This window comes from Mastigoproctus giganteus, chromosome 1, assembly GCF_048544385.1.
Source record: "Mastigoproctus giganteus isolate SK-2022 chromosome 1, ASM4854438v1, whole genome shotgun sequence".
In the NCBI taxonomy this organism is placed as follows: domain Eukaryota; kingdom Metazoa; phylum Arthropoda; class Arachnida; order Uropygi; family Thelyphonidae; genus Mastigoproctus; species Mastigoproctus giganteus.
The window spans coordinates 133,608,399-133,632,102 of record NC_143575.1 but is presented as its reverse complement, the minus strand read 5'-3'; the positions used below and the strand labels follow the sequence as shown (position 1 = coordinate 133,632,102).

Sequence of the window (23,704 nt, the reverse complement as noted above, 5' to 3'; positions counted from 1 at the left end):
CTGGCGAAATTGTGAGACGGTGCCTTTCCGTCCATTCTCGGAGTTTGGTTAGCGCTGTGTTTGCACGAATTTCCAACCGGACTCTTGAGTCTGCGGTTAGGACCAGGGAAAGGTTATTGGCGTACGCCAGTGCTTGTATGTCCCCAAGGTCGTGCTGAAGAAATTCGTCCAAGACATAATTCCACAGGATGGGACCCAATACAGAGCCCTGCGTGCATCTCCAGTGTACTTGGTGCCCGACCTTGCAGTAGGGGGCCTGAACCAAGACCCTTCTTCCGCTCAGGTAACTTTTTATGCAGCTGTAGAGATTTATCGGCAAATGAGCTGCCCTGAGTCTTGCGAGGATGCTCGGCCACCAAAGGGCATCGAACGCCCCCGCAAAGTCGATAGAGATGAGAAGTAGATATTTCTGTGGACAGTTTTCTGCCATGTCAGGATGCGCTCCAGTGGGTCCAGGGTGGATTTTCCTGACTTTAAGCCATATTGCCCCTTTGGCAGGAAGATTTGCTGTAGAGTTGTGTATTTCGATTCTCTGTTTCAGCAGTTGTTCTAGCACTTTGCACAGAGAGGAGTGCAATTGGTCGGTAGGATTCTGGTATGTGTAGCTGTTTAGTTGGATTTTTGAGGATTAGTTTTAGGCTAGCAACTTCCAATCTGAGGGGAATGTACCAGAGTGGAGACAGTGGTTGTACAGTTCCAAGAGCAGGTCCGGGATAAATTCGGCCAGCTTCTTGACCATTTCTGGCTCAAGCATGTCGAATCCAGAGGTTATTTTGTTTCTGATTTTGTTTATGGTAGTTTGGAGTTCTAGGTGAGTAAAGGGATTCTCTATCTGGGGGGACTGGTAGGCCTCATTGGCCTGGCATATCTGTTGTTGTCCCCTTCTATATAGGTTTGGAATTGTCATTTAAAATATTGATCATCACCCCCCAAAGTCATGGTGCCTTGGGGGGTGATGATAGAGGGTACCACCTCTTCCCTGGGCAGCTTATTTGTGGTTATTCGGTAAATGATGCTCCATGTGCCCGAGTTGCCCACAGTGGAGACCAGATGCTTGCAGGACAGCTTTTTCCGCTGCCTGATCATTGCAGTGTATGTGTTTCTTGCCTCCCTGTACGTTTGCTTGAGGAACTACACCTCATGGGGGGGAGGCAAGTTGGTCTTGCTCTGTGGAAGGCGCGTCGTTTCTGATTCATGGTTCTCCTGAGCAGGTCGAGTTCTCGCTACCACCATGGGACAGCACCAGGCATCGGAATCCTCTTCTTGATTGTTTGATTGCCTGCACTCATAATGACATTGGTGACCGCACGTTGGTGTTGATCCAGGATTTGGTTCTGTAGTTGGTCGGTTGTCAGATTGTGTGCACTGTTGATGATGGCGACTTTGAACGCATCCCAGATTGCTTTGTTAACTGCGTACCTGTTCTGTTTGAGGTTAGCAACAGCCTCAAACAACAGCTCGGTAGAGTGATCTTTGCATGGTAAAGGTGATGGCCCTGTGGTCAGAGCTAGTCCAGTCCTCCTACACCGTCCAATCTGTCAAGTGGCTCGCAAGGGTTCTGATAGTCATGGTAGCTTCGAGAGTGGCCTCCCATAGGGTTGAGCTGAATGTGGGAACGTTGTTAGGACGATTAATAACAACAAAGCTGCTGTCTGCCAGGAACTCCTCCATATGCTGGCCGTTTCTAGAGCCTCTGGCTCCGGAGTCTCGCTATGCTACAGGGGCGAGCGGCAGTTGAGGTCAGCAGAGACAAAAAGTTTTGCTCCCGACAGTTTGGTTTGGACTTGTTGTAAGTACTGAATTGCTGGAAGGATGTCCTCCCCTGGATGGCAGTATAGTGAAATCGCATAGAGTTCCCCTAGGGAGAAGCGATGTGTGCACAGGAGGCCCACTCGGAGCACAGGTGCGAGATCCTAGCGATCGTTATATCCGGATTCCTGACCACCACCGCAGCCCAGAGGGTTGCGCCATCCACCTGGACGATTTTGTAGTTAGGCGGATATCTCCGGACGGCGCCCGCACAGGTATAGAGTTCTTGTAGCAGGAGGATGCCGAGGTTTTCCTCCTCAGCCTTTTGTCTGATCTGTCCAGCTACAGCAATTGCTCGCTGTCCGTTAAATTGTAGGAATTTGATGCAACTAGTGTTATGTCTTTTAGGCAGAGTCCCCATAATGGATTCTTAGTTGTTGGGCACTTCTTGCTTTAATATAAACAGGGCATTTGTTATCTCTGGTTGAATGTGTGTGGGGAAGCTTTTGCCATCTTGCAATTTGCACGGAGTGGATCATTTTCTCTGTTTGGGCAGTTTCCAAAGTTGCGCGCTTTCTCAGCACAGTGTCCGCAGGTTGCCTCCCGTTGAGCACATGTGTGGGGGATAGAGTTCACTTCCCTGGAACGAAGTGAGCTCCAATTTATGTATATTCTCTCTTGTTTTGTTATGAGTTTCCATGCATCCGGGGCCAGTCCGACCACCCAGTTTGTCAGGTTATCATTCCTGCTCTTGGTTTGGTGCTTGGGCATTAGTAGGGTAGTATGGTCTCTGTCGGGTAAGTCTTGCTTTAAGTTGCGTATATATATATATATATCTATCTCCTCATATATAGCAGTAGGTCTTTGTCGATATCGAATATGACAATGGGGGGGGGGGCTTTTTCTCTGGGCAGCTCAGCAGAGAATTCAAGCGTCAGAAACTTGGAGTTATTGATGATGAGATCTGCATCACGTTTGTTTTGATCTCAATTATGACCCCTGTATTTCGGGTCTTCCTAATGGCTTTGATTTTAGCCGTTCTAAACTCTTGAATTAGGGAGTCAATTACCTTTTTCTTGACCTCTTCACTAGTTTTAAGAGTGTCAGTGGTTGTAGGTTTGAGAACCACGAAGTGTGGAGTAGGGAGCAGTGTCTTCCTGGGTGGAGGATTGGTGGTGGTGACAGTAGTAGTGGCAGGTTTGGTCCTCAGCGCTGCGCGCTGTGGCATTTGTCTTGCCCCGCATTCCATGTAGGCGTGTAGACGTGTGATGGCTCTCTCGTTTTCTACATGTGTGTCATGCAGACTTGTCTCTATCTTGTGAAAGATGGTGACAATCTGCGATCTCAGGCCGGACGATATCCTATTGGGATTCTCCTTTAAAATGGTTTCGAGGGCCGTTTTCAGAAAGAGAGTTTTCTCGTATACGGAGCTCTCTGGTATGGTATGGTCCAGAGATAGTTCTTGTTGTTTTTCATCATTTTTTTCTTTTTGCGATGCAGTGGCTTCTGGCTGTTCCTTTTCCTCAGCCCGAGATCATGCTTCCCGTTCCGATTCGGGAACCACTCGCTTGCGGGTTTTCCGCTTGGCTGAGGGGTTCCAGGTCGGGTGTCCTCTATATCCTCTACTTGGTCAGCAATGACGGGATCATCATTTTGTGTCTCAGTCAAGGGATCTTTGTGCTTATCTAATTTCTTCTCCATATCCATGGATTCCGGTTTACCGGAACTGTTCGGTTAATCGGGTTCACAATGTTGAGATCAGATAGTTTGCATAAAATGGTGGCGATTGATGCCAACCACAAGTTCGTGAGTGTACTTGGAGGCACACAGTGGACTGTGGAAGTTTTGAGTGTGTCTCCACACAGCACTTTGAGGGTGGGACGCGGGGAAGACGCCAGATATAAAAATGCCCCTAGAAGGACGGGACTACTTTCCCAGCGGGATATCTAGTGGCGGCGAAGACGTTTGTGGCATTAAGATTTCTGGTAGAAGCACAGGTGCGAAGATAGCCTCTCTCTCTCTCTCTCCATATAGAGTTTATGGTGGGGTGGGGGAACTTTAAAGTCATATTTTTTTTGATGATATTGTTCGGTAAAGGCACGAATTGTGGAGCACAACAACTGCTCAGTTTGCACTAGTTGGGGCACCTCCCCAGTCAAGGTGTCAGGTGAATACGCGGCCACCGCGTTATATCGGCAGCATCTCTATAGCACTGTTGTCAGCCACATGGTGACCTTGCGGTCTGGCAACAAAGGATACAGAAAAATAACGCTTCAACCTGACCAAATTCCCAATATATAGGCAAAAGTTTCTCACCAGTGGAAACCTATCCAATTTGTCTTCAAGTGAGGATACGTTTCATGGCACTAACGGAAGTAAAACACATTTTTAAACTAAAATTTCGCGGAGCGATGAAACACACGTCTGTTCACAACGGCAGCCATATTGGCGATCAGTCGGTCGATAGGGTAAAGTGTAAAGTGTGTTTAGTGTCAAGCGGCACCAGGGGTTTCCCCCATCTCCGCGTTGCTTGCATTGTGATGGGTGTGCCAGTTTACTGGAAATGCCAGAGATTCAAAAGTGTATGGATATTGTACATGTGTAGTGTCGTGTACCGTTGTTCATCTGGTCATTTAGCCGCTGGACCCCTACTGAGGCCCAACGTTGCCCCGCTTTCGCCCCGTGGAGGCAGACCAGGAAACACCAGTAGACTAAGATTTACTCTGGTAGGTCCTGCCACTTAATTTCCTGAGATTTCAGTGGCTAGGACCTTACAAAAAAAAAAAAAAAAAAATATATATATATATATATATATATATACATACCCCTTATGCGCTCGCGTGGAAGGGAGGCGCTAGGAATGAGAGGCCGAAAGTAGTGGGCGAAGGTGATTTTAGATAGTTTAATTTAGATTGTGTGGGGCATTCGCTTGCGTACAGGTAGAGTGGGGGGGAGTAGATTGAAGACTGGGGGAAGGCAGAGACATGGAGCCGATAGAGGAGACAGCTCCCGTTTACAGTGGGGCATGCCCATGCCCCACGAGAGAGTAAGAATGGGGAGTGGCACGTGGGGGGGATGGTGGAACCGTCACACTCCCCCACCTGCTGGGGAGGAGTGGAAAAGGTGAGCCAGACAAGAGAGCTGGCTCAGGTCGCCAATACGGCGCTGCGTGCAGAGACTGCGATTTGTCCATGTGGCATTTGGTATAGACCAGTAGGATTGAGTCTCTTCTAGGATTTAATTCCTCTTCTCTGATGTCTGTATGCGCCAAGTTTTGCCGCCAATTTGGACGATAGGGTAGGTGACTTCCTATTATTCAGTGAGGCATGCCCATGCCCCACCAGAGGGAAGGAATGGTGTTGTAGGGGAGAGAGGAGACAGCGAGGCGTCACCTCTCCGCCCTGCTTGGTGTGGGAGAAAAAGGGTTGCACTGCAAAATAGAGTGCAGAGCCTTGAGCCAATATAGCTCCGTCAAAGCGGAAACTTGGAGGTTCTATGCAGTATGAGATCTTCGTCGGTCTTCTCTATCATCGGTAGTCTTTAGTATCCAGGTTTGTCCTCCTCAGCTATGAACACTGGTCAGGTCCATTGTCAGTCCATTATCAATGGCTGTGGTTCTCTTCATCATGGGAAGATCCGCATCTCCATTGGGTTATTCTTGCGGTCGCTAGGTATTAGATATTATTAGTAGTGAGCAGGTTCCTGAGTCCTCTCCACGCGTGTTCTGTGTCTCATTTTTTATCTGTTTCTTCTGTTGATGGCTATCAGCGTTTCACGCTTAGCAAATAGTTTTTGCGCATATTCCTTTAGCGCCCTATTTTCCACTAGTGAGTCCAGTAGATTGGTATTTGGTATGTTGAGGGTCTTGCGGCTCCTGGGATTTCTCCCATCTCCGCGGTGTTCTCTGTATCGAGTGACAGTACCCTGTCAAGCCAGAGATTTAAAGTGTGTGGATCGTGTATAGTGTAGTCTGTTGTGCCCATTGTTCATCTGGCTTATTGGCCATCGGGCCCCTGATGGGACCCGACGTTGCCCATACCGCGCCATGTGGAGGCTAGCCAGGTGTTACCAATAAGGAATCAGTACTCTGGCAGGTCCTGCCACCTACTTTCCTCAGATTTCAATGGCTAGGACCTATATAAAAAAAAAATTAAAAAAAAAAGACATTGCTTTAATCGCTGTTGGTGCTTTGTTTGGTCATAGAGATTTGCCTTAAGAGCGAGAATGTATTGTACGCTGGATGAGTTTTATTTTTTTTTTGGCCGAAAAGGGTCGGGGCAAGCAATTTTGGTTTAGTTACAATTTTGACATGTGGGGCTATGTGCTGTGAAAGTAGACAGATTTGGGTGGGGAGAAGGAAGACTGGAGGGTAGAAAAAGAAGAAAGGGACCGATAGAGGAGGTGGCCCCCAAACGTTCAGTGGGCATGCCCATGCCACACCAGAGGGAAAGTGGGTTTTACAGGGAGAGGGGGAGACAGGGGTGTCCCCCACCGGGAAAAGGAGATAAAGCAGGCCCGGAAAGGTGTCGGATCTGGGTGACCATTGTTTCAGGGTGGTGGGAGTGCTCTTTGCGTCGCGAAGAGATTTTGAGCGAAAAGCGTGAAAGCCTTATAGTTTTCTTTTTCCTGCAGCACTATGTCCTCCTGATTTCTAAGGATGGAGCGTAGTTTGGTAAACAGCAGGCCACGGAGGTCTTCATATATATTACATTCATAGAGCAGGTGATCCCAAGTTTCTTCTTGTCCGCATCTACACTGCGCTATGTCCGAGATTCCAAAATCGTGTAGCTTCTTCCTGAAGGAGCCATGCCCTGACAGCAGGTAAGTGGTATGAAGTCCAGGAGAGTACCAGTTCGGAGAAATAGGGTAAATACGTCCAATGTCTGGTATGAAGCTTCTAGTTATGCGGCCTTTAGTGGAGTCATTCCACCGATTCTGCCACACTGTTCTCATGTGGTCTGTAAGACGTCTTTTTTCCTGTGGTCTAATCAGAGTTGGGTCCGTAGTGTATCCCAAATGTGTGATTGGCGTGTTGGTGCAGCAGCCCACGGCCGACAATCTCTAAGTCCAGAGGGAGACATCCCGCAAGGACCTGGAGAGCGTGGGTGCTCACCGTGCAGCATGCTCTGGTTGTTGTGAGGAGAATTATTCGATGGATGTTAACAGCAGTGCTTGCCTTAGCGTACCAAGCTCCCGCTGCATAAGCCAGTGCCGGAATGAAGAATGCCTTGTAGAGGATGGCAAGTGCCCTCTTCTTCAGACCCCAGTCTCTGCGTGTAACTCTAGCGAATAGGCCGGAATATTTCCTGAATTTTACTCTGAGGTAACTAAGACGCGGTGTGAAGTTAAGGTGTCTATCGAGGATAACGCCAAGATACTTGACTTCTGTTTGGAGTTTAATGGTTGTTTCATTTATCTTGATCTGGGGAGGCCTCCTAGGATCAAGGGAACCCTTGAGGAGTATTGAATGTGTTTTTTCCTGTGAGATGTTCAGTAGGTTCCCATTTGCCCATCCTTGCAGAACAGAAATGGCCTGATTTGCATGGGTCTCCAGCTGTGTCCTGCTATTAGCCTGCAGCATCAGTATAAGATCATCGGCGTATGCCTGCGTTCTTATATTAGGGATTTCCATATTGAGGAACTCATCCAACACAAGAGTCTACAGAAGGGGCCCCAGAACTGATCCCTGGGGGCAGCCTCTGTGGACCTGCCTGGAGAGAGTGGCAAAGGGAGCAGTCACTGTAATCCTTCTGTCATCCAAGTATGATCTAAGGCAGCAGAAAAGGTTGCCTGGAATTTGGGCGCGCCGAAGTCTGGCCAGGATTCCGGGCCACCAGAGAGAATCAAAAGCGCCAGCAAAGTCTATTGATATGAGGAGAAAATACTTCACGTCGCAGTTTTTTGCTGCCTCAATTATGTTTTCCACATCTACTAATCACATCTACTGGACTCAATTATGAGTCCAGTAGATGTGATTTCAGGTTCTTGGGGGAGGTAGTGTATCGCGGTGATCGCGAGAGATTGAACACGTTATGTTACCATAATGCCCCACAGGCGCAGCTCGGATCCTGCTCAATTCCCAACGCTATCAGCTTAGCTTTAAAGGCCCCTGTCCAGTCAGTAAATAGGTGGTGTATAAGCCGGGTTCAAACGAAGTTGGGGGACTGGGGTACATCTTGTCGATGTTAGGAACGATTTCTTGGTGATATATCCCCACTTTGAATTGGCCCAGCGCTCCTGCCAAACTAGCTTGTTTGTTTGTTTGTTTGTTTCGGGATTTATTGGGCGCATCGGCAACTATGGCCATAGTGCGCCAAAGCCAAACTAGCATCAGGTGTTTTTGCAGTCTTATCTTTTCATTTTTGCGTGGTCCACAGTATAGCCATTATATATATATAGAGTGTTCCTTTCTCCATGTGGTAGTTTATTCCCTTGCGCGTGATCTCTAAGTCAAGGGGGAGAGCCCCGGCCAAGACCTACAGCGCGTGGGTACTGGTTGTTCTACAAGCACGCATAACTGTCAGTTACACGTGCTTAAGTGGACCAAGAACGAGAGAGAGAGTGAAAACCCACTAGGACAAGACTGAACGGAGGATATCCCCAAATGATGTTGGACAAGGTACAAACTTCAACCTCTGATTGCACCCTGGGACACGGGGTTCGAATTGGGCTCATATATAGAATTGAGATAACCAGATTTGATCTTGAAACTGACTGAAATAACCTTTGAGAAAACGAAACATAAGCCAACCAAGTGGACTGGAAATCCAAACATCACAACTGAACTGAACAGCAGCAGCAATTGCTGCCACATGCCCTATTGATGACCTGTGCTGGGCTCTAGCCCAACACACTTCCATTCCCTTCCCTGGCGGGGGGAGGCGACAGTGCCCTGTCTCTTCCTCTCCTCGCCACCCACTATTTCTTCTCCTGGTGGGGCACGGGCATGCTCCACTGTTCTGCCTTCTCAGGGCCGTGAAAATGGGAGGTTCATTGGATGCGCGACAACAGGACCCCCCGATCTAGGGGGCCCTAATCGAGGGAGCGATCAAAATCTCAACATAAATAAACGAGGTCCTTTAACCCCTTTTGCAACCGGGCCCCCAAGTGCACGACCCTGGGCCTGTCACCCCCACTTGCAATCCTTTTGGAGGTTTCATTTTATCACCGAGTTTCCCGATAGTGGTTTCGCCCTCACGAAAGAATTAGCGATAAAATGAATGTTCCAAAAGCTCGTTTATTAGAGGTCTCCATTCGAATTCCGTTGGAGACTGAAGTAATTTTTAATTTAAAAAAAAATACTTCAATTAAAGTCCTCTCAAATAGGAGCTGTAGTTATTCCGTCTCAGGCTAAGGGAACAGGGTTTGTTTCAGGATCGCGAATTATTCAAAGCTTTTCTGCCAGCACATCACGCAGATCGAACAAATGTGGTGAGTAGTATGTGCTTGGCACACCCAGGGTCTTGAGCTGGATAGCATCGTTCTTCTCTTTCTTGGTCATTCCCTTCTACTTCTGACTCTTGTTTTCTTTCTCTCTACCCTTGCTCACACATACACACACGCGATAATTCCGAAATTTGATTTTGGCTGGTGCAGCAAAAGACTCAGGAGCAAACGTACCGTGATATTGACGCACTATAGCCTCAGCAGCCGAAGTGCCAACTTCCTGAGGACAAAAACGCTTCAACTTCGTCTCGGTATTCCCTGTTTTCGCTAAGAATTAGGTCCACATCGGCTTAATTGGACATCTGTTGCCAGCTCTACTAGGAATGTGGTCAGTCCATAACCATTCAGCTCTTCGTTCTGTAAATTAGAGGTCTCCATTCGAATTCCGTTGGAGACTGAAGTAATTTTTATTAGACAACACAATTTATCTTAAGTTGTGTTGCGTCTTGTGCCAGCTATTTCTCTTTCTGCCAGCTTGGTAGAATCGTCGTCTTCCCAAACCGAGGTGGAAAAAAACCTGAGTTTGAGTCCCGTCGCTGACGTGAAGAATGTTTATGGGCTATTTTTACAACGTGACTGAGTTAGTCGGTCTCAGGCGAGGTAACACAGTTTTTTTTTTCCCCGGAAACTCAGGTGTGCCGTCCAGAAAATCGAGCTCAGAACACACGCAATTTACAGACAATATACACAGAGTAATATGGCCTTAGTTGTTGGTGCTCCTAAAACCCTACAAGAACAACGACAACTTTCTGTCCAGTCTTGTAAATTCGAGAATGCTTCTTTTCATCTTCTTCCAGCACAATGCTTCTTCTGTTCCTCTTTTAGCTCCAACAACTTGTGTCGGTCCATTTGTTTTGTAAGTGCCGACGTTTCGTTTCTATACGTGATGATAGAGAGGAATCTCCGATTCGTTGTTTTCTGTTTCATGCATGGTGGCACATCACTTTTAGGATGCCGATGTACCGTTTATAAGTCGTTCATCCTGAACTAATCCTCTTTTGTGATTTCCCCACTTAGAAGAAATCTTTATTGCATACTTATCATTGTAAGAGAGTAATATACAGTAAGTGGCGTGAATATCTAAATTAATATTGAGATAATAAAATAAAATGAAAATTTATTAAGAATACCAAAATACATTCCACTAATCTTACTTTATTCAATTTGAAACAGCAAGTAATTGATTGCTCTCTCTCTCTCTCTCTCTCATATGCTCTAGTACGATAAACAAGCCAGTTTATTGCAATTTTTAATAAAGAACGGAAAGTTCATGTACCCTTCTCAGCGAAACAAGCGTGTTGCAGAGATCTGTAGAACAAAAAATCGGAAAAGGGCTCTGTTTCGGAGCGCACTGAGTTCTGTGCAGACAGGAGCACTTACTGCGCGCTACTGAATCGTACAACGCACAGTAGCGAAGATCGACTTTACGCAGTATTCAAGGTCAATATCAAAACTTGCGCAGTCGTGTCTATGCTCTTGTGGCTGCAGGCTGCAACGCGTAATAGATGACGTCACTTACGTCATTGTGAAGTGAACACGTGAATCACTCAAAGGAAGTGTTGGCTCGTGGAACTTGATGAAGTAGCACACGTTCAAACGATGTCTTCAGTGAGTGAGATAGTTGCCTGACAGCAGTTTGTATTGTGAAATGTAGTCCAACACGCCGTTTTGGGTCAGCTGGACAAGAGGATGATGAAGTGGCGGGTTAGGCGAAGGAGCAGCAGTAGCAAGTCGGTAGAGTAAGTGATTGTTATTATTGTCATCTTGCCGAATGTGATGTTCTAAGATTATTGATTTTTAAAGTATCTCTCAGTTACATTTCGACACTGGCAACGCGCACTTTTAATTGTATTGATTTAAAGATATCACATTAGCTTCATAACTGCATTAAACTCGTGGAGAGGTTGATTCACTGAATAAAAATTGCTGTAAGGAATCCGTTCTTAAGTTGCATTCTAATCAAATGGCAATGAGATTTCGCAATTGCGCATTCAATATACCTCTTAGTGATGCCGTTTTGCCGGAAACAGATGAGCAGCATTACATTACAGAGATTGTTATTCTTTCATTCTGTGCACTTGTCTTCTCTCGTGCTTGATAAATTTATTACAGTTGTTGTCGGTATTATTAGGAGGTAAAGCATTTTTTTTACCTTTTTTGTATTGTCTGCTCGGTGGAAAGTGCAGTCGAAATTTAAACTCGAGTAAAAACAATTGTTTTGATTTGTTTATGATTTGATACACTTTTATCAACAATATTTCTGGGACAACCCCTGTCTCGCGTTGCGAGTTAGGTTGTTGATATAACGACTCGCACGAGAATTCTCCATAGTGAGATCGGAACACGACGTCTCCATTCTGCGCAACGACGCATTGCTGGACTAAAAAAGATTTATTGGTGTCCATAAGCAGACTGGAGTTAACACCACTTTTGCGGCGCAGTTCGTTGTGTTCTTAATATCGGACGACATATGTTGGCAAAATAATAAATAATTTTTTAATTCAATTGAAGCTACAGGATCGTGTGTGCTCAAAATTTTTATTTGTCTCCGACTGTTGCAAAATTCTGCGCAATCAGAAAACTTGTTTTTCAGAACAGAAAGTAGATTAGCGCAGATGGGATCGGTAATCAATTTTTACAAAATATGCATTTAAGATGAGGCTACGCCTTCCATTCGTTTTCAGAAATTATTACACGAACTTATTTTTAATATATTTTACTACTCAATAAAGATTTAATTAATTTGCGGTTTCAATAAAAGAGACACCCGCTGCATAGCGGTACGCGTATTAAGCAACCAGAACAACAGCTGTTTATAATCGGCTACCGAGGGTGTTCGCACGATGTGCTTCACACAGAAATTTCTTAGGGGCGTTTGCATATCTAAAGTCGATCCTGTGTATAATAACTATAATAATAACTCCACCAGGTTATCCCTTGCAAGGACAATCAAGCGGAGCTACTTCCTCAACATTTTGGAAGCAATAATTTTTCAGCAACTGTTTTTCTGTCAGACAAAAGGAAAATGATCCCATGGTGCGAGATCTGAGGCTAAAGAGAAGTAACGTCGCTTTAACGGTGTTATTCCACGTTTAGTAGGCACTGTTTAAGTAAAATAGATCTGAATGCAGTTAACAGTGTAAGCTCTTCATGTAGTAACATGTTTAACAGCCCTCTGTGATTACCAACTCCGTGTCAACTTGAAAACATGTCAATATCGGTATCAGTAGTTATTAACTAACCGAAGCACTGAGATGTTTTTCATCCTCCATATTGCTACTTCTATAACTACTGTCATAAACATGACATCTTAAAATATCTCTTAGTTTCCCTTCTTTTTTTTTTTTTTTTTCCTCTTCCACCACAGTGCCCTATTTATTACATATATAGTACTAACTGTAATACTCATAAAACTGTAGAAGAATATACATACTGTTTATTGTGCAAATGATTCTTTTTCTTCCTTCGCACAGTAAAACCTCACTAATTTGGACCCTCTGATACGGACGCTTCTTTGTGTGCATGTTATGTGTAGAAAGGAGATTCCTCATAAAGGAGAATTTAATGATAGTTTCGAATTTTTTTTTTTTTTTTTTTTTCAGAATTGTTTTACTCGCGCTGTAAAAGAAGTAAAATCATTCAAAAGAAAAACATCAAGGAATTATTATTATCATGCACATCCTTCAGATGAAATTTAATCGAGCGACTGTTGCCAATATAAAGTTCCTTTTTCTTATCTCCCAGCAGTGCAGCACTCACGAAACCTGTGGAGCCTGAGCAGTACTCATTGTAAACTTTTATTTTGAAAGAAACAATTCAAAAATTTTTGATGGTATTATCATTATTTAATTTTTTATTATTCTGACAAGAAAACAAAAGGCAGTGGGTGATATTTACAACAAATAACATGTCCTTACAACAGAGCTGCAAGTTGAAATAAAGTAGAGTGGAATATTAAACGTATTGAAAAATTAAACGATATTCGATGAAAATGTTCTCGTTGATTTAGACGGAATCAAAAAGAGAATGCAAAAATCTTTTACATAACTGCGATGAGAAGGTTAATTTGAATTATAGTAAGAATGTGGCTAGAAGATGAAAAAGCAACAGCATTTCAAGCGAAAACATCTGCAGTTGGAAATGATGACAAAGGAGAATTAAAGTATAAAGCAATTTTTTAGCAGCATGGTGCGCAGATATATCAAGACCTGGAAATTGGTGAAATAATACAGTCACTGAAGAAGCGGAACAGTAAGTACCACGAAACGTCCGTAATTCTTTAAGAAATTAAAGGTAGATTGCACTCTTAGAAGAACGATGTTATGAAATGGGTGCAATGAGATCTTTCTTCCGATTTATTCAAAAAGGACAATAAGATTGGGGAAGAACAATGTAAATACGATTAAATTTAAATATAATTAAAGTTTGTTGTTTAAAAAATCGTATTATTCCTGCGCTATTTGATATCTTTTCGGAAGTCTACCCTGTTTTAAATATAAACATTTTCCTTTCCTTTTCGTCATATTTGTCCCAAGACCATCTCAATTAACAGGCCGCTATAGCTGAGTGGTCAGGCGCGCGGTTGCATAAGTACACGTGCCTTGAGTGACCCGGGTTGTTCAAGCCCGTGACTGCTGAATACGGTGCTGTTTCTTGTATTCTCTCTACCTTTTGAACTCCTCTGACCGTGTGGTCGTCTAGGAGTATAAACAGGAAATTTCTTATTATATGTTGCTGGAATGGGAATGATTTTTCTCTAGTTTTAATGAACTACGACTCGAAAATACTTATCTCAGTGAAGGTAGGAACGCCACGTGCCTATTGAGGCTGCTGGCGTGTAAAGTCTTATCGGTGTCCCCTCAAAAAAAATAAATAATAATAAAGTAATTGTAGATGAAATATTTTAAGAAATTTCGTAATAATCAATGAACACAAAATATATTTTGGAATTTAAAAAAAATGACAAAATTATATCCACCTTGTAACATTTTATAACAACAAAAAAAGTTATTTTTTTTTTTTAATCAAATGTTTTTCTTATAATTTACAGCTGAAAACAAATTTTAGAGTAATAATAAACTTCTTTTATTGCTGCTAAGTACAAAACCGATACTAGAAACAGTAATTCTCATCACGGCGACATGGCCAGAAGTTTTACATTATGGAAAAGTTTTACATTAAAGAATGAATTAAATTGGTAAAAATTACAGTTACATGGAAATTATGAGTTACACAAAACTAAACATGTAAAAATGAAATTATAATAATAGGAAAATATAAAGAGGAACTGAACGTCGTAATCCAGTTCGGAAGAATTTATCCCAGTTCAACAGATGCAATCCACTCGAGGAGCATGTGACGGTATTTGTAATCGGTAGCCATTTTCTGTAGGTTGACTCCAAGATGGGGGAGTGCCTGGGCAGGTAGGAAACGATACAGTTTCAACCGGTTGTATTTGAGGATTAGTGTGGTGTCTGACCTCAAGGATGGCAGAGGATTGTGCCACTGACAGAAATTCCAGATGATTGGGGCGTTTATCACTCCTGTGTACATTTTTACTGCAGTCATTAAACGTCTGCTGTCAATTAACTTAAGAGCCTGGGTACATTTAGATGCTCCATGTCAGTTGTTCTCAATTGAGGGGGCCCGCGATGCTTATTTGTGGCCCATTTCAGGGTCCAGTACTCACACGAGAACACCGGTTTTGAAGTGAGGGCGACGCAACGAATAAAATAACCGAATAAACAGTGGTTCGAAGATATCTGGCAGTGGTTGAGGCATCGTTGGAATGAAGTAAGTGTTGTTTCGCTCTCCAGCGTAGGGTGTTAAATCGCTTCCGGAGATATTCGGTGTGAAAGTTAAATTTCACCTTCGGATCAAAATAGACACCGAGGTCCTTATGGCAAGTAACCACTGGGATGAGAGTACCAAAAACTGATGGTTGAATTACTGTTAGTTGCTTTTTCAATGAGTAAATCATTATTGCAGATTTTGAAGGGTTAAGGTTTAATCCAAACATCTTCAAGTAAGTCGAAAGAGTGGTCAAGTTCTCTATGATTGAAGACGTAATTGCCGTTGGGTTTGCAGACGGCGGTATTAAGGTAAGAAACTTTAAATTGTCGGCATATATTAGAGCATCCTCACGGGGACGCATGAAAGGAATTAGAATGGCTGAGAAGAGAAGGCCAGACAAGACGCCACCTTGTAGAACTCCTGCATTGATTTTCCTTGTAAAGTGGGTCTTCTTCATTGTGAGGTGGATACTTCTATTCCTCAATAAGGCGGTGAAGGAAGCTAGTAGAAAGCTAATCCTGAAGAATAATTGTAGAAGACTGAGAAGGGCTGTAACGTCTAGACTGTCAAAAGCAGCTTCAATATCGGCGTACACAATAGCTAATTCGGATTTAATTTCGAAGGCTTGAAGAATTAATGTCTGTGCGGTCATGAGGTTTGTTATGGTGGATTTATTTGCGACTGCGAAATGGAATTGTTTCGGTTTCTGTGGCATCAGCTGTTTGTTTAATGCTGGAAGGAGTACCTTTTCAAGAAGTTTGAGGAGGTTGGAAGAAGTTGAGATTAGTCTGAAATCTTTTAGGCTTGTTGGCGCTTTGACCTTAGGCAGTGGACTCAGAGTATTCATTCCATTGAGCAGGGAAAACTCGTGTGGAAAGAATACAGTTGTAGATTGAGAGCAATGCATCTAGGATGTAGGGATTGAGGCACTTAATTATGATATGAGGTATCTTATCTCGGCCTGCGGTACTAGATGGACGCAGGGAGTTAATAGCATATATCAGTTGCTGTCTTGTGATCGAAATTATGGAAAGGTCATCAGTAGGAGCAAATTGAGAGTTTTGGAGAGGAATTTCAGCAGAAGCAGAATTGGCTTTGAATCTTGAAATGTAGTCCATTCAGTTATCTAGATTTGAACTAATGAGAATGTGTCTGGATGAGTATGACGCTTTTCCTTTAGACAAGGTAGCGTCGGTGTATCTCTTTATTGCTGATGCTTTGAGTCTGTTGAAAATAGCTCTTGCTCTGGAGTACAGGATTCGATCTTGGGTTGAGCCAGAGATTTTCCACTGCCTGTGAAGGTACTGCTTGTTGTGGAAACTGCGCGCTAGATCTTTGGTCCACCAAGCTCTAGTCCTTAGAGAAATGCGTACGATATTGGCTGACGCATAGAGGGTGACTATATTTATCCATCTTTGGATCAACTGCGAGGATTGGATCACATCCATCAAGCACATGCCATGGAATAGACTGTGCTGCCTCGAGGCACATTTTGGAATCAAGAAAAGTCGGTGAAAATATGATTTTCTTTTCCCCAGTATTGTGGCAATTGAAGCTGGGCATAAGCAGAACAAGAATTAATGCAATTGGGTCGTGATCTGATTTGAACGACGTTTCCGGTGGAATGTCGACTCGGCAAATTCCAGAACATAGAATCAAGTCCAGACGATTAGTTCCTCTCGTTGGCTCCTCATTGATAATCGTAAACTTTAATGGACAGAGATTGTTCATTAGTCGCTGAAGGAGAGGGCTCAGATGTGGTGGAAGGTTAAAATTGCCGCTGAGAATGTGAGTAGCAGAAGAGTGTAACTTACTCATTATCCAGCCGTTAGCATCGTCAATTGCTGCAATATCTGGAGATGGGATTATGTAGATTGCCACTAAATCGATTAAAAAACAGCATCAAACTTCACAGTCACGAGTATTGCTTCATAAAATAAGGAGTGCTAGATGTGACCTGCACAAATTTCAGGTTGGAATCTTTGGTCGAAGATGGCAACACCGCCGCCTCTAGATCGAGATCTTGATGTGAAGAACGATGAAAATCCAGCGGCCGGAGCGCAGGCTATTGACTCCTGATCAGGTTAAGGCCATGTTTCTGATAGACAAATTACATCTACGCTGTTGGACAACAAGAGTTGTTCGAGGGTTTCAAGCTTATTTCGGAGGCGGATAGGAGAATTTTTATAAGTGCTGATCTATTTGTAGATGCTTTTCAACACCTCAACAGATTAGGCCTAGTGGAAATTATACTGTTAATTGAAAGTGGTTGAAAAGCAGGATTATGAGGTGTCACATCAGTGACACCTCATAATTTTATAAGCAGTAGCTGGGGCAAGAAGATAATTGAAGCTGGACATGTGGTTCAGTGGTTGTCGACAGACACTAGTGCAGTTTTACAATTAGTTAGTCATGCAGGGGAGGAGCCGTGTCATCCTTTGGTTCTGCTCACAAGATGAAGTTGAAGTGGATGATTTTGGGTCTTTCGATTCATAAAAAGGCCTGATTAGGGTGCGAACTGGCCACACAGATGTGGATGCAACAGATCTGAATGCCCGACATTCGCAAGCTACTCTAAAGGACGAGTAATTGTTTGTTTGTTTGTTATTTGGTTTTTAGGAGCATTAGCAACTAAGGCCATATTGTTCCGGGATATGCGGTGGTCATTCCCTGACCTTTCTGTATTTGGTGGTGACGGGCTCGAACCCCGGTCTAATCAAGAAGCGTGTGCTACGCACTGCTGCTCCTTCCCACCTCGCTACGGAGGCGTCTGTCTCTATAGGATTTTATTTTATTTTTATTTATTTGTTCATTATTATTATTTATTTTATATTTATTTATTTTTTTTTTGTTCTACATTATTTCAGTACAAAGCACTTATTGTCTTCATGCCTGTCCATCCGTCCGCATGTAACAACTCAACTCATAGTGGATGGACGAATTTTCATGAAATTTCACATTTGATTCTTTTGAAAAGATTTGTTTTGACATTCCTAATTTCATTAAAATCGAACCAATATAAATAAATCTGCAATTATTTCTTTGTCCGTCTGCACGTAATTACGAATCTCAGTGGATGGATTTTCATGAAATTTTATTTAGACCTCTTTTAGAACGATTTGGTGAGCTGAGCTTTCTCAAATTTCATTGATATCGCAACGATAGAAATTCTGAAATTATTATTATTTTTATTTTCATACATATCACGTAGGCTTTCCATTTATTATTCTTTTATTTTATAAAATCCCCAAACACGAAAGGAATTAGAACAAATAGTACTTATTACCCTGCATAGGTTGAGATCATGAACGATCTGTTGATATTAGAATTCAACTTTTGCAGACCTTAATTTTCAGGAAATACGTGTGAACGTGTGAAACGAGGATATTCTAGAACACTGAAGTTGGAAGGATAAATGAGGAAGAAGAAAAGTTGGTTCTGGTAATTCGAAGTTGGAGAGTAAATGGATGTTTACTGGTTGAGGCACGTTTTCGGACTGGTTTGGGAGAGAGAGTGGGGGGGGGAAGAGGATTATAGAAGCTAATTCAGAAGAACAGTGCTTATGGAATTATCTACAGAAAAGGCAGACAACAGAAACAAAATGTCAATTAACTTCCTCCATTTGAATGGAGCCTAAAAGCCTTTCTTCTGAGAGAAGTTATGGGGGTGCGTGCCATTCCTGAAGTGGGAACCATATTCCATTGAATGGCGGATTTGAGATTTGTACACAGTGAGTAGCTGTTTAAAAGAAAAATAATGCCGAGGGCGAAAGAGAAAAAACAGTTTTTAGAGGAAGCAATATTTGTGATGTGCTAATCCGTAGCCGAGTGGTCAGGGGCGGGAATGCAGTAGCACACGCTCCTTGAGTAGACCGGGGTTCAAGCCACTGACTGCTGAATACGGTCGATCTGCCAAATCGCACTGGACCAGCGTGGCAGATTATGGTCCATTTCCCTCAGCATAAATTGTTGAGGAGGCTTCCATCCTGCAGTGGGTTGATAATGGCTGCACTTTTTTTTTTTTTTTTTTTTTTTATACCAAGAAGGATAAGAAGTCAGGGTAATTCCTCATAAAGATACCTTCAGTGATCGCTCAAATATGATCACCCCATCCGTAATGGACTGTATTGCACAGCTCTCAGTATAAAAAAGCAAACAGCTTACGCTACAGCAGTGTAATTTGCATCTGGTCGTGCAATTCAAAAGGATAAAGTAGCAGTGATGGGACATTGTAAAACATCACGGCTTAAAAAGTGCATTATTGTGGGAGCTCGTGTGTCGAGTATTTCTGTATTGCAAATGGCATGTCTTGTCGGTTTCTCACGGCCCGCTGTGGTTAAGGTGTACAAAGAAAGGTGTACAAAGAACCACCTCCCATCGACAGAACTGTAAAGGATTTCGCAATGTGCATGATCGTGGTAAGCGAAGAGTGCAGCGTGTTGGTCGGGCTGAATGGCAGGTCACTATGCAACAGTTGACATCGCAATACAATATGGGAAATAAAAGAACAAAATCCCAAACGACGATGAGTCGCACACCTGAGTGTGAACTTATGTGGTTTCACAGAAGGCTACCCGAGAGACATCTCTCCTAACCACTGATCATCGTCAAAGGAAAATGCTGTTATTATTGGGTTTTTTTAGGAGCATCGACGTCTGAGGACACATTTCTCCATGTATGTGATTCCAATCGGTAGAAAAAGGTAATCAACAAAGGAAATGAGTGGGGGGAAAAAAAGAACTGAACCTTCCTGTATGGGGCTGTAAACTGCGTGTGTTCTGAGGTCGATTTTCTGTTTGTTGGACGAAAAACCCAAATTTCGAGGAGAAAAAAACCATGCTACCCTCGCCTGAGACCGACTAACTCAGCCACATTGTGAAAAATACCCATAAAAATTCCTCTTGTCATCGACGGGATTCGAACCAAGGTCTTTTCCACCAGGTGTGGAGAGGACTGCGATCCTACCAACTGTGCTATCCACGAGGATAGCACAGTTGGTGTCAAAAATGGTGTCATTTTTGACACCAACGATATGGTGTCAAAAATGAGCTGTTTGGACACTGGAGGGCTGCAAACGAGTGTTCTGGTCGGACGAGTCCAAATACATGGTGCAATACGCTGACGGAGCGCCTTCATGTGTGGCACAAGCATCGGGCACGGAGCCCACTATCCAGGCAGGTTGTTTAATATGGGGCATGTTTTTCATGTAAGTACTAAGACCCCTGGTGCGTATAGACTAACGTTTAACTGGTGTGGTTTAACAGCAGCTCTTAGGAGGCCATGTGCACCCTGCCATGTTGCATTTTTTCCCGGAGAGAAACGGGATCTTCTAGGACGTTAATGTGCCGTGTCCTCGGGTCCGCACTGTGCACAAGTGGTTCGAGAAACATAGTGAAGGTATCATCCATCTTGATTAGCCTCCAAATTCCCCTGACCTCAATCCAATTGAACACTTTGGGATGTTTTGGAACTGGAAGTCAGGCGTATGGACACACAACCGTCATCTATTCCGCAATGTTGAAAGCCATGTAGGCAGCATGACTTGCAGATCCCTACAGACGTCAGACATTTAGTGGGGATCAATGCCTAGTCAAATAGTGACTTATGCGAACGGTAGCTGAACACTGTATTAAATAGGTAGTCAAAATTTAGTCTAGAGATCTGAGTGTCATCGAAGATAAGCATGGGAGCAGAAGAATCCCGTTTTGCGAGAAAAAAAGACAGGACTGGGTTTTTGATGGATTGAAATGAACTAAATTATTTTCACCCCGTCGAAGAATTACCTCGAGATAAGCATTTCAGGAATTGGTAGTAGATATATGAGAAATTAAAGCTGTTTGGGCAGGGCAAGGTTTTCCAAACTGAAAGGTAGAATGCAATGTACTATGATCATCCAAACTACGAACAGGAATTCCAATCAGTAGAAAAAGTGGTGAGTGACAGATGTGTGACAATTCATTTCATCGCAAATGCAGTGGGAATTAGTTATGGGTCTGCACACAGCATTTTACATGACCTCAAACTATTAAAGCCGACCGGGCTATCCAGGTGGGTAAAGTGCTTGTCTGGCAACCCAAAGGTAAAATGTAAAGTGTGTTTAGGGTCAAACGGCACCAGGGGTTCCCCCCATCTCCGCGTTGCTTTCATTGTGGGTGAACCAGTTCGCTGGGAAATGCCAGAGATTTAAAAGTGTATGGATATTGTATATGTGTAGTGTCATGTACCGTTGTTCATCTGGTCGTTTAGCCGCTGGACCCCTACTGAGGCCCAACGTTGCCCCACTTTCGCCCCGTGGAGGCAGACCAGGAAACACCAGTAGACTAAGATTTACTCTGGCAGGTCCTGCCGCTTAATTTCCTGAGATTTCGGCAGCTAGGACCTTTTAAAAAAAAAAAAAAAAAAAAAGAAGAAAAAAGAAAAAAAAAAGAGAGAGAGAAAAAAAAAAAATATATATATATATATTTGGTAAATTCGATGAGGAATAACGCTAAATTTTTGAACGGTCGAATGTATGGGCGAAAAACGTAATTTGGAGATGATTAAATCAATTCCGAAGTGCAGGGTATTCGCTTGCATATGTGTGGGTTGAGTGGGTGGGGAGACTGAAGCCTGGGGGAGAAAAGACAGAAGTATGGAGTCGAGAGAGGAGGCAACCCCAAGTCACAGTGGAGCATGCCCCACCAGAAGGGAAAGTGGGAATGGCAAGGAGGGGAGGAGACAGTAAGACCGTCTCCCCCCCTCAGCGGGGATAGGGATATTAAAGATGAAGGAGGCTAGGGCGCCCTCTTCAAGTCGCCAAATGGCGTTTGGCAGCTGTGCTGCGTTAAGTCTCTTTTCTTCAATGTCGAGTCGATTTCAGTCCAGTCGCTCATGGGGTAAAGGTAAGTAAGTGTAAGTGTGTTTAGGGTCAAACGGCACAAGGGGGATTCCCCCCATCTCCGCGTAGTTTACATTGTGGGTGAACCAGTTGACTGGAAAAGCCAGAGATTTAAAAGTGTATGGACTTTGTATATGTGTGATGCCTTGTACCGTTGTTCATCTGGTCATTTAGCCGCTGGGCCCCTATTGAGGCCCAACGTTGCCCCACTTACGCCCCGTGGAGGCAGACCAGGAACCCAGTAGTCTGTTTCACTCTGGCAGGTCCTGCCACTTAATTTCCTGAGATTTCGGCGGCTAGGACCTTAAAAAAAAAAAAATAAATAAATAAATAAAAAAATAAAAAAAGAAAGACAGAAACGCGTCGACGTAGGGGTAGAATCGCTTAGTTTTGCTAGGCCAAGTTATGGGCGTAAGGTAATTTAGATATGTTAAGTTTTTGGATAGGGCTTTCGCTAGCGTATAGATAGAGAGGGGGGGAGGCAGAAGGCTGGGGGGAGAAAGACAGAAATATGGGGCCAATAGAGTAGGTAGCCCTAGTTTTCAGTGGGACATGCCCATGTCCCACCAGAGTAGAAGATATAGGGTGGAGAGGAGAGGAGGACGAAAATGTCCCCTCTCCCCCCAGGGAAGTAGGTTTAAAGGTGAAGGGGGCTAGAGTGCCCTCTTCAGATCGCCATATGGCTATTGGCAGCTATTGTTTCAAGTTTCTTTACTCATGGGGCAAGCTCCGTCCTTGTGCTTGTGTCCCTCATCTTTAGTTGCAGCCTTTACATTGTGCTGGCTCTGGTGTCTCAATAGTAGTACTTGATGTCAGTCATTGTAGATGGTGATTAATGTCCTTCTCCTGATGAAGAGGTCTTGTGCGAACTGGGATAATGCTCTATATTCATCCTCAGTATCTATGAAATGGGATTCCAATCCTTTTGGTAGGTATCTTATTTTTGTTATAAGTACCCCTCTGAGGTCTTCATATTGTGGGCACTCGTACACTATGTGATTCCAGCTTTCTGTCTCCCCGCACGTACAGTTTGGGTCCTCAGTGAGTCCGAATCCGTGCAGCTTCTCATTGTAGGGTCCGTGTCCTGTTATTAGAGATGTCAAATGGTACCCTGGGAAGTACCAGGTCGGTTGTTTTGGGTAGATTTTCTGGAGGTCAGGTAGATATCTTCTGGTTATCTCACCCTTGGTGGTCTCCGTCCATCTTCTCTGCCATAATTTTAGCAGGTGGTTCTGTAATCTAGTTTTTTCCGTTTTTAGGTTGTTCACTGGGTCAGTTGTGTAGTCCAGATGTGTGGCCGCCACTCCCCTGGATAGCAAGTATAGCAGACCTGTGCGAACGACCTCCAGGTCCAAAGGAAGCGCTCCAGCGAGTACCTGTAGTGCTGGAGTACTCACTGTACTACACGCACGCGTCGTAGTTAAGAGTATGGTCCTTTGGATCATGTCCAGAATTCTTCTATTCACTGCCAGTGCAGTTTTTGGGAACCAGATTGCTGAGGCGTAAGTAATTGCTGGGAGAAACGTTGTCCTGTAATAAAGCATCAGGGCTCTTTTTTTGAGTCCCCAATCTTTCCTAGTAACTCTGGCTACCAGTGCAGAATAGCTCCTGATTTTTTTTCTTATGTACTTTAGGTGCAGCTGGAACGAGAGGTTGTTGTCCAGTACCACGCCTAGGTACTTAAGTTGGTTTACAAACTTAATGGTGACATTGTCAATTTTTATTTGCGGTGGTCGTCGCAATTGCAGGGTTCCTTTAAGCAGGATTGAAGAGGTCTTTGTGGGTGAAATTGTTAGCTGGTGTTTTGCGGCCCATTGCTGGAGTTGCTGCAGTGCTTGGT

The 23,704-nt window shown here is 43.7% G+C and overlaps 1 protein-coding gene across 1 annotated transcript in view; it reads left to right on the top strand.

Annotated features, from left to right (window-relative positions):
- Nucleotides 1-10,759: 10,759 nt before the first annotated feature.
- The window catches only part of LOC150091146 (uncharacterized), a 208,199-nt gene continuing 195,254 nt past the window's right edge, over nucleotides 10,760-23,704 (top strand). The window contains exon 1 of the mRNA XM_090382221.1: nucleotides 10,760-10,934. Coding sequence (XP_090238347.1) covers nucleotides 10,885-10,934 — 50 coding nt within the window. The 5' untranslated portion in view covers nucleotides 10,760-10,884. The remainder of the gene's footprint in view (nucleotides 10,935-23,704) is intronic.